General features: G+C 40.8%; 1 protein-coding gene across 12 annotated transcripts in view; it reads left to right on the forward strand.

The window, feature by feature from the left end:
- The window catches only part of LOC132394572 (protein MTSS 1-like), a 286259-nt gene that overhangs the window by 235776 nt on the left and 32028 nt on the right, over window positions 1-18455 (forward strand). For all 12 annotated transcript variants that reach the window (XM_059970935.1, XM_059970926.1, XM_059970960.1 and 9 more), the window contains 3 exons: window positions 5914-6071; window positions 16099-16206; window positions 16520-16617. In XM_059970935.1, the coding sequence (XP_059826918.1) occupies window positions 5914-6071; window positions 16099-16206; window positions 16520-16617 (364 nt within the window). The remainder of the gene's footprint in view (window positions 1-5913; window positions 6072-16098; window positions 16207-16519; window positions 16618-18455) is intronic.

Raw genomic sequence — 18455 nt, forward strand, 5'->3', positions numbered from 1 at the left:
CCAGGTGGGCGTAGACACGGTTCAGCAGGTAGACAATGAAATCCTCAACTCCTAGTCAGGGCTGGTAGGCAAACTGGAGGGGTCTAAGTGTGGCCCAACCATAGGCCGGAGCTGCTCTGGAACAAGTCTCTCCAGGGTCTTCATGATGTGGGAGGTCAATGCCACTAGTCTGTAGTCATTGGAGCCACTGGGGTGCAGTGTTCTCGGTACAGGGACGAGGCAGGACGTCTTCCACGGCACAGGAACCCTCTGGAGACTCAGGCTCAGATTGAAGACATGGTGAAGTACTCCACGTAGCTGGGGGGGGGGGGGGCACAGGTTTTGAGCACCTGGGGCTGACACCATCCGGGCCTGCAGCCTTGCTTGGGTAGAGATGTTTCAGCTGTCGTCTCACCTGTTCAGCTGTGAAGCCCACCGTGGTGGTTTCAGGTGTGGGAGGGGTGTAGTCACGAGAGCAGGGTGGGGGGCTGTGAGGAGGGGTAGGAGGGGAGAGTGGAGTATGTGTTGGTTGGGGGCCGACAACAGATGAATCATGGGGGGGGGGGGTGGGCAGGGGCCACAGTGTCAAATCTGTTGAAGAACAGGTTAAGTTCGTTGGCCCTGTCCACACTGCCTTCAGCTCCTCTGTTGTTGGTCTGCCGGAACCCAGTGATGGTCCTCATCCCACTCCACACCTCTCTCATGTTGTTCTGCTGGAGTGTCCACTCAAGCTTCCTCCTATACCTGTCTTTAGCCTCCCTGATCTTGGCTTTCAGGTCCCTCTGTATTGTCCTCAGCTCCTCACTATTTCCACCTCTAAACACCCTCTTTTTAGCATTCAGGATGCCCTTAATGTCCTTGGTTACCCATGGCTTGTTATTTGAATAACAAAAGACAGTTCTTGCCAGAACATTGCAGTCCACACAGAAGTTGATGTCCTCTCCATGTGGCTCACAGAGTGCCTGCCAGACTGTCGCCTCAAAACAATCCTGGAGTGCCTCATAAGCCTCCCCCGACCATTTCCTCACTGACCTCGAGGTTGCAGGTTTACTTTTCACCAGAGGCACGTAGCAGGGTTTGTGTGATCTGACCTTCCCAGTGGGGGGAGGAGAGAGGAGCATCCTTAACGTTAGCATACATCAAGTCCAGGGTCCTCTCCCCTCTGGTTGTACAGCTCACATACTGTGTGAAGGTGGGCAGTGTTCTAGCCACGGTAACATGGTTGAATTCACCCGTGATGGTAATGAGGGCACCCGGGTGCTGGGTTTGTAGTCTGGCTATGACGGTGTGATTGATGTTACACGCCGACGTCGGGTTGGCGGAGGGATGCAACCACGATTGCATGTGAGATTTCCCTTGGCAAATAATATGGCTGGAGTCCAACAGCAAAAAGTTCAATATCCGGGCTACAAGCACATTCCTTGATCGTAATATGATCAGGATTGCACCATCTGTTGTTAACCAGAACAGCAAGCCCCCCTCCTTTACACTTACCGCTCTCAGTGCAATTCCAATTGGCCCGAACAGTCTGGAAGCCCTCTATGGAAACGTTTTGGTCGGGTATGTCCTCATGCAGCCATATTTCAGCAAACACATAACACTGCTCTCCCGAAAAGTCCTCTGACTCCTGGCTAGCGCTGTCAACTCGTCCATTTTATTACCTAGCGATCTCACATTGCCCATAATGAGAGAGGGGAGACATGGCTTATAACTCCCCTTCTCTATAAGTCTCTGTTGTCTCCACCTGATGAAATGGTATTTAAAAATATTTCTGTATTTCAGCTGGCTAAAATAAAGTTGTGGTTTAAAAAAAAATCTGAGCCACCTTTGAGCTCTCTGCCCATGCTTTCTCAAAGGGGGTCATGGAGTCCTAGATGGAGAACTTGAGCTGTGTGAGGTTGTTATTTCTTGCCTTAGATTGCAACTCTGCAAGACCTTCATCAGTCTGATTTCAGGAGGAAAATATGCTGGTATCCAATTCATTATAGGCCTCCTGATCTTATAGTCTTCTTCATCACTTCCTTGTTGGATGTCATAGAAAACCTACAGCACAAAACAGGCCCTTCGATCCACAAGGTTGTGCCAAATGTGTCCCTACCTTAGAAATTACTAGGCTTACCTGTAGCCCTCAATTTTTCTAAGCTCCATGTACCTATCCAAAAGTCTCTTAAAAGACCCTATCATATCCATCTCCACCACCGTTGCCGGCAGTCCATTCCATGCTGTCACCACTCTCTGAGTAAAAAACTCGCTCCTGACATCTCCCCTGTACGTACTCCCCAGCACCTTAAACCTGTGTCCTCTTGTGGCAGCCATTTCAGCCCTGGGCAAAAGCCTCTGACTATCCACACAATCATGTAAGCTGTCACGTCCTCTCTTTGACCACAATGCTTCAATGAGCTTGTTAACATTGCAAAATTATTGTGCTGGGACAGAATCAAGTAAGGTCAAAAAGGAAAGACAGCAGCTTTCATTGTGTTTAACACGAGTTCAGGACAGAAAGAGAGCAGGATGTGGATAGTCAATCAGCAATATGTAGCAAACACCGCAGGCACCCTGCACTTCGCTGCATTCACTTTGGTTGCCAGGAAGAAATCCAGCATGGTGACACTATTTGCTCCTGCCAGACCCATACCAACCCTCATAAGCAGCCTCTCACATTGAGCCATGGGCAGTTTATATTATGAAAGTACTAGTGAAGTGCAGATATTAACACCAGATTCCCAACATAGCACTGTTCTCTGTAATGCATCTTTGTCTGTGTAAATGCTATGATGCCACCCCATTTTAGTTTTGATTCCATTGGTGCTTTTCAGGTATTAGTATACAAGTAATGCCCAGGTTGGAACAAATATTTGATCAAACAAATATTTAAGTATTACTTCTGAGCATATAGTAGAGAAAGCAATTTTCTGGAACATCTATTATTTTCAGGCAACAGGATTATAAATTAAATAAATAAGCATAGAGACATAGAATGAAACAGGACAGAAATAGGCCCTTTGACCCAGTTTTTCCAAGGTGCCCACCATGCTAGTCCCATCTACCTGTGTCTGGTCCAATTCTTCTGAACTCCTCCTATCTATATATTTATTCAAATATTTTTCATATGCAACAGCGAAGCTTTAAACTCTGCCAAAATCTGGCAATAAGTTAATAACGATTACTTGCTCAATCAATATACAAGATACTGGAGGAGGTGAGCAAGAGGTGAGGAGAGGATACTAGTGTTGAGATTAGCCAAGTCAAAATAAGGAATATTTAAAATCTAGAACTCTCAAGATTACTAAGTCTTGGTACATAGCTCAATCCATGAACCATAGCTATAACTCATTTATAAAGCAACTTAATATAGAAAAAAATCACAAAATACTTCATCTAAGACCTCAAACAAAAAATTTATGTCAAGTAAAATAAAGATGTTAAAAGGAATAATTTCAAAATAAAATGCAAAATCTGAACATTTCTCTGTTGATTTGTCAGTTTGGTTAAAGAAATTAGGAATTTATAACAAGTTTCAATATGGAGGAAAGCTGCCACAGTTAAGCCAAAGCTGATCATAGAAAATGTTTCAAGAAATCCACCTTAAAAACCAACAGCAATTATGAGTTTAAACAGTACTGGTTGAATGACGTTCTTTCCTAAGCATACAATAATAAAAAGGAAAATGGATTTCAATTATAAAGCTGTGTTAGAAAAGATGAATTTTAATCTTTATATAGATTAATTAAATTAATTAATTTTAGATTAATTAAATAGTGATGCAAAGTACTAGATCCCATAAGTATTTGATTACTCGAATTGGGATGTGATATTACAAACTACAAGACTCCTGTCTTGCACTGAGATAAAATGTCAATTCAATTTGATTATTTGTACATGCAGAAATTATTTAGAGGCTGAATTTTACTTTTCCTAAAATGGTTTTGCATTTCCTAAAATAGTGAATTGTACATATAATGACTGATGTTATACACAGGCAGTCAAAGATTTTACCCAAGTTTACGTTTGACAAGTAATATAGAGTATTAAGGAAAAATATAAAGAAATATTTAGTAGGAGTGAAATGAGAATACTTCAGCAGAAACAGATTTAATGAAATCTGAGTAAATAACATTTCATCACATGATCTAGTGACTGCCTTTCAAACTAAGTAAATATTTTATACTAATTTAAGAATTGTATATTTAACCATTTTCCAATATAAAGATATCTAGTTTAAGGATGTGTCTTAATTATTAAAACAAAACACTTCCAAGCATTCTTTACTACAAGCATTGAACAATCTGCACATTTCTGAACTTGTGATGAACTGAAGAAGAGGGGTTATTTGGGAAGTTGAGTAGAGGGATCAAAATTACTTCAGAAAGTTTTCTTAGAGCATCATAATCCTTTACAAATCTTCCTACAAATTTCTTTATCTAATGAATAGCAAACAACACTACCAACTTTTATTTAATTCAGGTTTTAAAGTACATTTTGTTGAACATTTATAATTCAAGCAAATCATTTTGCTGATATAACCAAGGTTGAATAGGATCGTTGCAAATAATCTATGAGGCAAAGGGAGCTGAAACAACTCTATACCTGCAGTTGGTGTTGTTCCTTCCTTTACCCCTACACACCCCCTCCTAAAAAAATTGTCTGTGTGGTAGCCTTGTTCATGGTTTATTATTCTTTCTGCACTACGTCAATGTTTCGTGAATGTTTCCTGAAGTATCACTGATAATTGAATCATAAGTCACAGTAATTTATAACATTAAGCATGTTAATAATCTCATCCAAGTATTTCATCATAGTTTTATTTAAGATGTACTGGATGTGCTTTTGGTGTTTTGTGATGTATTTATAGGCTGGGAATGGAGCACGTTGCATTTATAGGTGTTCCAGTTTGGTTTGTGATTAGTTAATTGTGCTGTTATTTTTAATGATCAGAAAAATGGCGTTAAGCATTATGTCTGAAGTTACTAGAACTTCTGCTTTAAAAGTCTCATAATCTCTTGTCTTTTTTCATGTTTTATGAATATCTGAGATTTTAATGTAATTCAGTGTTTTATCTTCCTGAAATGCTCCATTTAAAACCAGAGAATTGAATGTTCTCCACATAGTTGCTTTCAGATTCACTCCAAAATATTACTTCAATATTATTAATGAGAAAACCATAATTTGACTGTATATGATCGTGTAGTAAGTGAAAAGAATAATTTGTATTGGGTTACAACCTGGATTTCTGATAAAACAGTGAAAGTGTATGTGACTTGAGAATCAATTCCACAACAGAGACTTAGTCATAATGTTTCTGTTAGTGTTTTTATTTTCTATTCACTTAAGAAGCTTTTCTGTTTTTTATGAGGAGTCATGAAGGTGGTGCTGAATACTGTATTTTATTCTATTATTTTTGATAATGTTCTGGTTTCCATTTTGATGGGGTACATTGTAAGAGGAAAATGTAGCTGAGAAAAATGCTACTAATTTGCATGACTTGTGGTACAAAATAATAACCATAATGTTGTACTAAAATAGTCATGATCTATGAGAGCAGAGATGTTTTACAGGTTGGATAAACAAAGCAGCAGTGCAAGATAGAAAGATGGATATGTATTCTCCCTCATTTATAAATACCTGATTACCAAATCCAAACATCCAGCGTAAGCAAGAATTTTATGCAGCAGAAACTGGGGGAATATAGAAGAGTATAATTTGAATTGCTTTATATTAAATTTATTTGCTGCCACCTACTCTGATAGCAGACACCTGCATGTCACCTGCAAGTGAGCCATGCTAATTGGAATGCTGAATTCAATACTGTGTTCTGCCAATTTAGTTAAAAACAAAATACTGAGAATGATGGAAAAACACGAATGAAAGTAAAACACGATATAACAAAATTATGTTCAATTTTTTTGAAATTGATAAATCTTTCTGTATTTCCAGGAAAAGGAGACATTCAACCTCAGCTGGATAGTGCTTTACAAGATGTAAATGATAAATATCTTCTGCTTGAAGAAACAGAAAAGCAAGCTGTTCGTAGAGCCCTTGTTGAGGAACGTAGTCGCTTCTGTGCTTTTGTTTCTATGCTGCGACCTGTGGTTGTAAGTCTGTTTCCTTATCTGTTTAACTGTCTATTTAAACTGCATGTGTAAAAGCTACGGATGAATATCTGAGCTTTACATTGGAAGCTAAACTACATGTTAAAGGCTGACCCTTTTCTTGGATTCTTGATCCATTATCTGTTTGTGTAGGAAAATGGTTTTCAGCATGGTTAGTTTTGGGTATGCTGAATCCTGTTATAAGAAAAGGTAAGTATTATACTTTTAATCACTTTAGGGCATCCCAAAGCAATACTTGGTACAAAGTAATCCTTGGTACTGGTATAATGTAAGGCAGTGATGCATCAATCAGTTTGTATCAACAAAGTTTGAAATCTAAAATGAGAAACATGATCAGAAAAATTATTTTAGACAGGTTTAAATTTCATGGATTCTAATCAAGATCTGCCTTACGTACATGAAAGATTTTCACGCCTCAGTTATGTCTTTTCAAAGTATGACATCTCCTACCATGCAGCACTTTCTCAATTATTGATTGACCTCAAATTGGAAGGAGGAAAACCAGGTTCTACTCACTCAAAGTCTCAAACTCAAATCTATAAATTATGTCTGACATCATCATAGAGGCCAAAACAAAAGCTGGTTCCAGAGTTTAGAATATAGAAAATTACAGCACTTTGACTCAAGATGTCCTGACATTTCGACCTACACTAAGATCAATTTAACTCTTCCCTCCTACGTGGCCCTCCATTTTTTTCTGTCATCCATGTGCCTATCTAGGATTCTCTTAAATGTCCCTAATATACCACCACTACTGGTTCTACCACCACCACTGCACCCCCTTGCCTGCGTTTAAAAAAATCTATTTTTGACATCTGTAATGGTGAATCAAGTTCACGGATCTGGCAAGAGAGATAGGAAATGTACTGACTTCAAATAGGTATATTAATCATTTATTTACAAACAATAAAAGTTCAACCAAACATTCATGTTCCCCTGGTTACAGACACTAGAAAACTAACATAAGTACATTCTACAAACATGTTTGGCTAGAAGTGCGTGTTGAGCAGACCTTCCCAATCGTCATGTGCAATCTTGCCTTAAACAAAAAAAGAGAGCAAGCCCTTCCACGTGCTATTTTATAAACCCAGGATATTTTAAACTGGATACAAGGCAGCTATCCAATAGGAAAAGCAGCTGCAGCTTTTAAACTAATCAGTCACAATAGAAACGACTTCTGACAATCAAAATAAGGCATGCTTTCACAAGACAACATCCCTCTATACTTTCTTCCAATCACCATAAAATTATGCCCATTCATATTAGCCATTTCCAACCTGGAAAAATGTCTCTGGCTGTCTACTCGATCATCTTATCTTCTTATACACCTCTATCTAGTCACCTCTCATCCTCCTTTGCTCCAAAGAGAAAAGCCCGAGTTTGTTCAACCTACCTTTATAAGATAAGCTCTCCAATCTAGGTAGTATCCTGCTAAATCTCCTCTGAAGCATCTACATCATCCCTATAATGTGGTAACCAGAACTGAACACAATATTCGTACAAGGACTGTCAAATATTTCTCAAAAATTCATGATTTTTTAAAAATTCCTGGTATGTATTTAATACTAAGTTACTATGGTACAGTGCAAAAGTCTTAGCTTTATACATTCTTCATACATGTGCCTAAGACTTTTGCGTAGTATCATATCTTCAGTGAATGCCAGAGATTATGTCACCTTAGTTAATTTCTGGAGTGATTTGGCTGGATCTCTGCTGTCTGAGGTAGATTAGTGAGCAATACAAGGCAGCAAATGTGCTATAGCTGTACAACCCTTGCCAGCAGATCAAATGGAGAAAGTTACTAGCAGAAGCTGCATTTCATTGGCTTTAATGAGTTGAGTAGGTGGATTGTTGAGGTACTGCCATGTTTTCCAGCTGAGTTTTCTTTTTTACCTTTCCATATGGCTAAATTGGGTGCCAGATTAAGGGAACATCAATCTAGTGTAACCTCCAATATTTACTTTTGATCTGTCTCACATTTTTGTGTGCATATCACCAGTTTTTTAAGAAAATTAAACTATTATTGTGTTACTTATGAAAAGAAAATTATACTGAAAGTAGCAGTGTGACAGACTTGATAAATTCCAAGCAAATAAGTATCAAATTTCATTCTCATGAGTTAAATTAATTGTTTTTCAGTTGTTTCTGTAATATCCGTTTGTAATCGGGGGGAAAGAATGGGAAGTTTTTAACCTTTACACAGAGCTTTGGAAACTTGATGTGATTGAGCGTGTTTTCCATGGGCAAATCACACATGACAGCCAATTTACAAAGATTAGTTATTATCAGCAATCTTTTCCAGGTCACATCATGCCTAATATATAGTCTTTGAATTGAATAAGAGCAAAGCATTGTGCAGCATTAAGCAATGCAATGTGAATTAGATGGTTTCTACTTTGACCTTGCATATAGCATCTGTCAGTTTTAGTTTTCAGTGCCCTGGATTATGGAAACAGCATTGGTGGTCCTTTCACTGTTTGCAACCTGTTTTTGCAATTTGAGTCTGAAGTGCAAAATGCCATACCTTAGGACCACTTGCAGCACTGGAGTCACCCAGGTCAGTCCATGACGTGGGATTCAATGTACATTTATTATCAAAATATATATACATTATACAACCTTGAGATTCATCTCCTTACAGTAGTGGTCACCAACCTTTTTAAGCCCAAGGTCCCCTACCTCGGCCTTAGTGAAAGGCGAGATCGACTTCAAATTGATTAGTTACACACATGCACACTGGGGCAGAAAGACAGGAAGTAAAACCCTGCAACCCGGAAGTAGAAATAATGCATAAACACTAGGGTTACCCACCCTTTTTTACACCGCAGACCGGTTTAATATTGACAATATTCTTGCCCCGGCCGACCAGGGGGGATGTTAAACATGACGGGAATACAGCGATACTCGAAGCAGGTTCCTTATGTCCAGTCTATTCCGCAATTTAGTTTTCGCGGCTCTCGGCACTTAGCTGCTGTCCCGCGCTGCTCATGTTTTTATCACTGAAAAAACTCAGTGGGTTCGTCTTTAAGTGCTGGGTGCTTGGACACAAGGTACCGAAGCAGTTTTGAGGGCTTCATTGCCTCATTAGACAGCCTCCCGGCCTGAACTCCATCCACTGCCCACCAGACGCCCTGGTGAGAGGACAAGGTCAGGACCGGAGATCCCTGTACTGGGGCCACGGTGGTTGCAGTCCGGAGAGAGCGAGCAACCAAGCGAGGAGAGTGACAAGCCCATGCCAGCCCCTTTGTAGGATCTATCGGCCAACAAAAAATTGCTTCAGCAGATTGCAGCGAGGTAGCTGCTCTGCTACTTACGAAACCTTGAGCCTGAATTAGGTCGACTGCGAATATTTTAGCACCGAGTTCCCCACAAACGTTCAGTGTGCTAAACAGGTTTAGAGGCGGCGCGCATCTGTCCATGCTCCAGGCCGGTAGCATTGGCGGTTCTTGCCGGCCGCGCTCCAGTAGCATCGGCACTTCCCACTGGCCACACTCTGAGCCAGTAGCATCGGCGGTTCTCGCTGGCCGTGCTCCGGGCCAGTAGCATCGGCAGTTTCCACCGGCCACGCCCCTGGTGAACACTAGCGCGAGGGTATCACTGCGTTTGGGCGACTGATGACCTTGCGTGGGTTCAAGTTCAATAGTGGGCGTGACAGGGAATAAAGAAAGGTGCCGCTGACTCATATTGTTTCCTCGCAGCCCAGTGGCTGGGGACCACTGAAGTACACTGTGTAGTGCGGGGAAGCTATGCACATGCGCACTGGGCAGAACTAACGGAATTAAAATCCCGCAACCCGGAAATGATCTCTCAACAGTATTTGTGTATTTATTTTTCTTTTTTCTTGGAATCTACTGGGAAAGTCTCAAAGATCGACGGGTTGGCGACCACTACCTTACAGGCAGCCACAAAACAAAAAAAACCCAGAAGGAACCCATTTAAAACAAAAGGCTGTCAAGCATCAAATGCACAGAGAGGAAAAAAAAGGTGGTGCAACCAATAAAAGTAAGCAAATAGCATTCAGAGCTGAAGTTTTACGAAAGACACGAAGCTAGGCTTCAATGCCATTGAGTATGCAGTGGCCACAGTTCATCGTAGAGTCAAGTAAACATGTGGGACCACAAACGTGAAGCCAGGCATCACTGCAGCCGGAGTAGGTTACACAGCCTCAGCTCAGGGCAAGGCTGAGTAAACATCACAGAGCAGTGAGTAGAATGGGCCCATCACTGGCCTCCAGTCCCAACATGGAGAACTATTCAACCTGGCCCAATGCTAAAATCGTCCAAATGTTCCTTGTTCTCAGACAACTTTGGGGCCTGGATCCCGTTGCCACGATTCAATTACGCTTAAATTGATCAGACATTAGGACATTCCTTGCCTTTGCCTTCACCTCCCCTCATCTAGCCTTGCTACATGTCTCTCCATTGAGAGAATCGGTGATCGTTATTAACAGTGTTGTTAGTTAAATGTTTAGCAGCTTTTTGGTTTTGTATTTTGCCATTGCTAAGTATTTGCTAGGCATCACCAGCACAATCTTCAACTGGATGGCTTAACTATGGTTATATTCCTCCTTCCAATTTCAGGTCAATTAATTCTGAATTTAATTTAGATCCCTTCATCTAACTAGTTCCATTTTCCTGAGAACAAAAATGACAACTTTTTACTAGCTTGTTTGAACAAGCATGTCATATGATTATCTTAGTCACTTTTCTTGTCATCTCAAGCCTCTGTTGGACATTGGCAGTGTGGAATGCTGCAAGTCCATTAGTGATTAGTGGGGGTGGTGGGCAGGGAGGCTGTGTAGCCTTGGTCGTAGCAAGGACGAGACCTCAAGCCACGGTTTTGTCCATTTGCAGCCACCCAGGGAGAGGTGTTGGAGGTAAGTGCTCCACCAGAGTGTCAGGGATGGTGTGGCATGACATCCATGCGGAGTTGTGCTGACCTCAGTGCTTGCTCAGCAGAAGACAAGCTGTATTGTGTTAGACTACGGACTGTTGCAACTTTCATGGACTCAGGGACTTGGACTGTATGTTTTTTTGTGTGTCTGTATTTTACTGCTATTTTACATGTTTTATATGTGCATTGTGCTGTTTTGAATCTCAGCCGCGGAGTCATTTGACTATATTCATGGGTGTTCATGTGTGGTTGAATGACAAATGAACTTGATATCTGAGATTATGATGTGTGGACTCTGCTGTTCTAAAAAAAAAGATTACTTCTAAGAGATCTGTGGGAAGAAAAGTTACATTTCCTTGTGTTGATGTATAATTCTTCTTGAGTATGAGTGAAAACAAAATGGATCATACTGTATAAAGATTTGAAGAAACTTAAACTAAACTTGTACAGTTTTGCTGTGAAAGAATATGTCTGATAATGTGAGTTCTAAACAAAATGGTCAATGGTTTGAAGAAGATGATTTAGAATATTGAGAGACCATAAGGAGCAGGAATAGAATTAGGCCATTCAGCCCATCGAGTCTGTTCTGCCATTTCACCATGGCTGATCCCAGATCATCTTAATCCCATACACCTGTCTTCTTGCCATAACCTTTGATGCCCTGACCAATTAGGAAATTATATCAATTTTTGCTTTAAACATACCCACGGTCTTGGCCTCCATAGCTGTCTGTGGCAGAGCATTCCACGGATTCACTACATCTCCTCTACATCTACTTTATCTAGTCCTCTCAATATTCAATAAGTTTCAATGAGATCCCCTCTCCCCCACCCCGGTATTCTTTTAAATTCCAGCGACTACAGCCCAAATCTGCCAAACACTCTTTGTATGTCCCTTTATTCCGGGACCCTCTCCAATGACAGCTCATTCTTTCTAAGATATGGGGCCTAGAACTGTTGGCAGAACTCCAAGTGCGGCCTGATTAGTGTCTTATAAAGCCTGGGCATTATCTCCTTGTTTTTATATTCTATTCCCCTTGAAATGAGTGCCAACATCGCATTTGCCTTCCTTACCACAGACTCAACCTGTAAATTAACCTTATGGGAGTCTTGCACAAGGACTCCCAAGTCCCTTTGCACTAATGATGTTTGTATTTTCTCCCCATTTAGATAATAGCCTGCACTTCTGCTCCTTTTAGCAAAGTGCGTTATCATATATTTCCCATCACCATCTTCCATCTGCCGCTTTTTTACCCATTCTTCCAATTTGTCTAAGTCCTACTGCAATTGCATTGCTTCCTCAGCACTATCTATCCCTCTACCTATCTTCGTATTTACCACAAACTTTGCCACAAAGCCGTCAGTTCCATTGTCTAAATCACTGACATGCAATGTGAAAAGTAGCAGTCCCAATACTGGCCCTTGAGGAACACCACTAGTCACTGGCAGCAAACCAGAAAATGCCCCCTTTAATCCCACTTGCTGCCTCCAGCCTGTCAGCCATTCCTTTATCTATGCCAGCATCTTTCCTATAATGCTATAGGATTTTATCTTGCTAAGCGGCCTCATAGAAGCATAGACAACCTACAGCACAATACAGGCCCTTTGGCTCACAAAGTTGTGCCGAACATGTCCCTACCTTAGAAATTACTAGGCTTACCTATAGCCCTCTACTTTACTAATCTCCATGTACCTATCTAAAAGTCTCTTAAAAGACCCTATCGTATCTGCCTTCACCACTGTTGCTCGCTGCCCATTCCACGCGCTCACAACTCTCTGAGTAAAAAACTTAGGCCTAACATCTCCTCTGTATCTACTCTCCAGCACCTTAAACCTGTTTCCTCTTGTGGCAACCATTTCAGCCCTGGGAAAAAGCCTCTGACTATTCACATGATCAATGCCTCTCATCATCGTGTACACCTCTATCAGGTCACCTCTCATCCTCCTTTGCTCCTTCACTCAATCTATTCTCATAAGATATGCTCCCCAATCCAGGCAACATCCATGTAAATCTCCTCTGCATCCTTTCTTTGGCTTCCACATCCTTCCTGTAGTGAGGCGACCAGAACTGAGCACAGTACCCCAAGTGGGGTCTGACCAGGGTCCTATATAGCTGCAACATTACCTCTCGGCTCCTAACTTCAATTCCACAATTGATGAAGGCCAATACACCATACGCCTTCTTAACCACAGAGTCAACCTGCGCAGCTGCTTTGAGTGTCTTATGGCTCGGACCCCAAGATCCCTCTGATCCTCCACACTGCCAAGTCTTACCATTAATATTATATTCTGCCATCATATTTGACCTACCAAAATGAACCACTTCACACTTATCTGGGTTGAACTCTATCTGCCACTTCTCAGCCCAGTTTTGCATCCTATCAATGTCCCGCTATAACCTCTGATAGCCCTCCACACTATCCACAACACCTCCAACCTTTGTGTCATCAGCAAACTTACTAACCCATCTCTCCACTTTCTCATCTAGGTCATTTATAAAAATCACAAAGAGTAAGGGTCCCAGAATAGATCCCTGAGGCACACCACTAGTGACTGACCTCCATGCGGAATATGACCGGTCTACAACCAGTCTTTGTCTTCTGTCAGCAAGCCAGTTCTGGATCCACAAAGCAGTGTCCCCTTGGATCCCTTGCCTCCTTACTTTCTCAATAATCCTTTCATAGGGTACCTTATCAAATGCCTTTCTGAAATCCATATACACTACATCTACTGCTCTACTGTCATCAATGTGTTTAGTCACATCCTCAAAAAATTCAATCAGGCTCATAAGGCACAACCTGCCTTTGACAAAGCCATGCTGACTACTCCTAATCATATTATACCTCTCCAAAGGTTCATAAATCCTGCTTCTCAGGATCTTCTCCATCAACTTACCAAGTGCTGAGGTAAGACTCACTGGTCTGTAATTTCCTGGGGTATCTCTCCTCCCTTTCTTGAATAAAGGAACAACATCCGTAACCATCCAATCCTTCAGAACCTCTCCTGTCCCCATTGATGATGCAAAGATCATCGCCCAAGGCCAAATCTCTTCCCTTGCCTCCCACAGTAACCTGGGATACATTTTGTCCAGTCCCGGCGACTTATCAAACTTGATGTTTTCTAAAAGCTCCAGCACATCCTCTTTCTTAATATCTACATGCTCAAGCTTTTCAGTCTGCTCCAAGTCATCACTACAATCACCAAGATCCTTCTCCATAGTGAATACTGAAGTAAAGTATTCATTAAGTACCTCTGTTATCTCCTCCACTTCCATACACATTTCCCCATTATCACATTTTATAGGTCCTATTCTTTCATGTCTTATCCTCTTGCTCTTCACATACTTGTCGAATGCCTTGGGGCTTTCCTTTATTCTGTCCGCCAAGGCCTTCTCATGGCCCCTTCGGGCTCTCCTAATTTCCTCATTTAACTCCTTCCTAGTAGCCTTATAATCTTCTAGATCTCTAACATTACCTAGCTCTCTGAACCTTTTGTAAGCTTTTCTTTTCTTCTTGACTAGATTTATAGGCTGACTAATTGGGAGTGTGGCTGCTGGAATGTGGCAAATATGAGGTCTTCCACTGTGGTGCACCCATCAAAAAAGCAGAGGATATTACGATCAGCCAATCAAGCAGGGACATTAACAGTTCCTGTTCTCCCACAGATGCTTTCAACCCACTGATTTCCTCTAGCAGATTCTTTATCCTGATTCGAGAACCTGCATCCTCTTGTTCCTTGAGCAAAGTATTTTATTTGATTAGCAGATTGGGCTGCGATAATGTTCAAAGAATGAGAGGGGATATCAATGAAATTTAACAAATTCTTTCAGCAATTGGCATGTTGAACGCATAGAGAATGCATAGACTCTGCAGAGTCTAGAAGCAAGGATCAGAATAAGAGGTAAATCTTTTATTATTGAGCTGAGCAATTTCTTTATGTAGAGAATGGTGACTGGAATTCTCGACTCTGAGCGACTGTGGTAGCTCAATTGTGAATTTCATTACAAACAAAGATGAATAGATTTCTATATATTAAGGGAACTCAAGAGTGGAGAAAGTTCAGGGAAATGTAAGTAACAAAGGTGGACAATTCAATTACAAGCAAGAGAAAATCTGTAGATACTGGAAATCCAAGCAACACACAAAATGCTGGAGGAACCCAGCAGGTCAGGCAGCATCGATGGAAAAGACTATAGTTGACATCTCAGGCTGAAACACTTCATCAGAACTTGTGCAAAAAATATGGAGTCAGAGTAAGAAGGTGGAGGGAGGAGAGGAAGAAACCCAAGGTAATAGGTGAAACTGGAGTGGGGAGGAGTGAAGTAAAGAGCTGGAAAGTTGATGGGTGAAAGAGATACAGTGCTGGAGAAGGGTGGATCTGATAAGAGAGGACAGAAGGCCATGGAAGAAAGAAAATGAAGAGGAGCACTAGAGTGGATGAATGGGCAGGTAAAGAGATGATGTGAGGGAGGAAAAATGAGAATGGGGAATGGCGAAGGAGAGGGTGAGGTTAATTATCAGAAGTTCAAGAATTATGTTCATACCATCAGGTTGGAGGCTACCCAGACAGAATATAAGGTGTTGCTCCTCCAACTTGAGTGTGGTCTCATTGTGACAGTGGAGGAGGCCATGGACTGACATGCCAGAACAGGAATGAGAAGTAGAATTAAAACAGGTGGCCATAGAGAGATCCTGATTACAAAGAAACAGGAGGAAAACATTTACACTTTCAAACCTTTCCAACCTTCAATGAGATTATGGTTGATTTGAGAACTCATTAAACTTAATCCTCTATTTCCGTAATCTATGTTATTTCCTTAACCCTGTGTTATAAATTAACAATTGATCTAGTACCTATTTATTGCTGTTTAGGATTAAGTCAAAACTTGTATCAATCTTTAGATTTTAAAGTGTTTCCTGTTTCAATTTGACTGTCATTACTTAAGATTTACTAAAACTTAATCTATAAATGGATTATTATGTGTTCAGTGTTTTGGCAGTTTCAGAAATGATGCATAAACATGTCATTTTTTAAATGTAATTACAACTTAACAGTTCATAAATAGCTTCTTGTCCTCCTCCATCTGATTCTATTCTGATTCTGACCTTCATTAATAGGAAGAAGAAATGTCAATGCTAGGTGAAGTAACCCATCTGCAAACTATTGCAGATGATCTTGCTAATCTGACAATGGATCCTCACAAACTACCTACAGCCAGTGAGCAAGTGAGTGAGTCAACAGTCCATGGAATTAATAGTAGTGTTCTTCTCACAAAATAATATCATTGTGTACTTTATGGAATTTACCTTGCAAAATTGTTATTAGAATGACTAATATTTATGAAAGCCTCTTTAATTGGAGAATTCTGCTCAGTCAATTTTGTGTATTCCCATCTTTCCATGTTATAGTAGCATTAAAATTCAAAGCTTCAACTTGTAGGTAACCCACACATGTTGGAGAACTCCAAAAATTACTGTCTCAAAATTATTTTAGATTGGTAATTTTCTTTGGTTGTCAATTTTATGGTTTGTATTCCAGGTAATTATTGACCTGAAGTGCTCTGATTATAACTGGACATACCAAACCCCTCCATCTTCTCCAAGCACCACCATGTCCAGGAAGTCTAGTGTCTGTAGGTAAGTGAATGAATTGAATTGACTTTACAGGTTTCTCCACTATCCAAAGGTAGAGCATTCCTATGAAACCATTTGTATGCCGAAATGTCATAAAGCGAAAAAGCAATTACCATTAATTTACATGAGAAAAATTTTTGAGCGTTCCCAGACCCAAAAAATAACCTACTAAATCAAACCAAATAACACATAAAACTTAAAATAACATGAACATATAGTAAAAGCAGGAATGATATGATAAATATACAGCCTATATAAAGTAGAGATATTGTATGTATGGTGTTTCGCTTATCAAAATCGGGTAGACAGCGACCCAAAATCGATTTGGAGAAAAAAGATCGGCATCTACGCGCATGCGCACACAACTGCCCACACAAAGCTTCACGGTCATGATATTCTTTCTCGGCGTAAACACACGTATAAAGTGGGCATCTTTTTATTATAAAAGTGAAAATCCTCTTTGGTTAGCGAAAACAGGTACTAGTATAGGTCTTTCATAACAGCGAGCTGTCGTAAAGTGAACTCTCGAAAAACGGGGGCCACCTGTATTACTTACATCCTTCATATACATGAGGAGTAAAAATCTTTATGTTGCGTCGCTGTCTAAATGTGCAATATGCAATTTATAGTAACTTAAAATAAATTGTATGTACAACAAGACAGTCAGTATAACATAGAAATACAGTTGTGTCAGCATACATTAACCAGTCTGATGGCCTGGTGGAAGAAGCTGTCCCAGAGCCTGTTGGTCCTGGCTTTTATGCTGCAGTACCATTTCCTGGATGGTAGCAGCTAGAACAGTTTGTGGTTGGGGTGACTTGAGTCCCCAATGATCCTTCGGGCCTTTTTTACACACCTATCTTTATAAATGTCCTGAATAGTGGGAAGTTCACATTTACAGATGTGCTGGGCTGTCCGCACCATTCTCTGCAGAGTCCTGTGATTGAGGGAAGTACAGTTCCCATACCAAGCAGTGATGCAGCCAGTCAAAATGCTCTCAATTGTGCCCCTATAGAAAGTTCTTAAGACCCATACCAAACTTTTTCAACTATCTGAGGCAAAAGAGATGCTGTTGTGCCTTTTTCACCACACAGCCGATACAGATCACGTGAGGTCCTTGGTGATGTTTACGCCAAAGAACTTAAAGCTGTTCACCCTCTCAATGCCAGATCAATTGATGACAATAGGGACTAACCTGTCTCCATTCCCCCTGTTTTTGCTCGTTGGTTTTTGCGACACTGAGATAGTGGTTATTTTCTTGACACCACTGTGTCAGGGTGATGACTCCTTCTCTGTCATCTGCCTCATTATTATTTAAGATTGGGTCAATCAGTGTAGTGACATCATCAAATTTAATTAGTAGATTGGAGCTGTGGGTGGTGACATAGTCATGGGTATACAGAGAGTAAAGGAGGGGATTTAGTACACAGCCCTGAGGGTCACCTGTGTTGAGGGTCAGAGGGGCAGAGGTGAGGGAGCCCTCTCATATCACCTGCCGGCGATCTGACAGCAAGACCAGGATCCAGCTACACAAGACAGGGTGAAGGCCGAGGTCTCTGAGCTACTTGTTGAACCCGGAGGGAATTATGGTGTTGAATACTGAACTGTAGTCCAAGGACAACAGTCTCACATAAACTCTACTAGCTCTACGCTTACCATGTGTTAGAATTTACTGAGTTTTGCACTTGAATTATATAGTTGTTAAGGTCACTTTTTACTTCATTTTCAATAATTAGGCACATAAATTAAAATAATTTTAAAAATATTTTAATGGGTGTAATACCATATAAGTTATATTTTAAAAGATGTTAGTTTACAGAAGAAATATTACAAACTTTGGT

The sequence above is a fragment of the Hypanus sabinus genome, chromosome 1 (assembly GCF_030144855.1).
Source record: "Hypanus sabinus isolate sHypSab1 chromosome 1, sHypSab1.hap1, whole genome shotgun sequence".
NCBI classification, from domain to species: domain Eukaryota; kingdom Metazoa; phylum Chordata; class Chondrichthyes; order Myliobatiformes; family Dasyatidae; genus Hypanus; species Hypanus sabinus.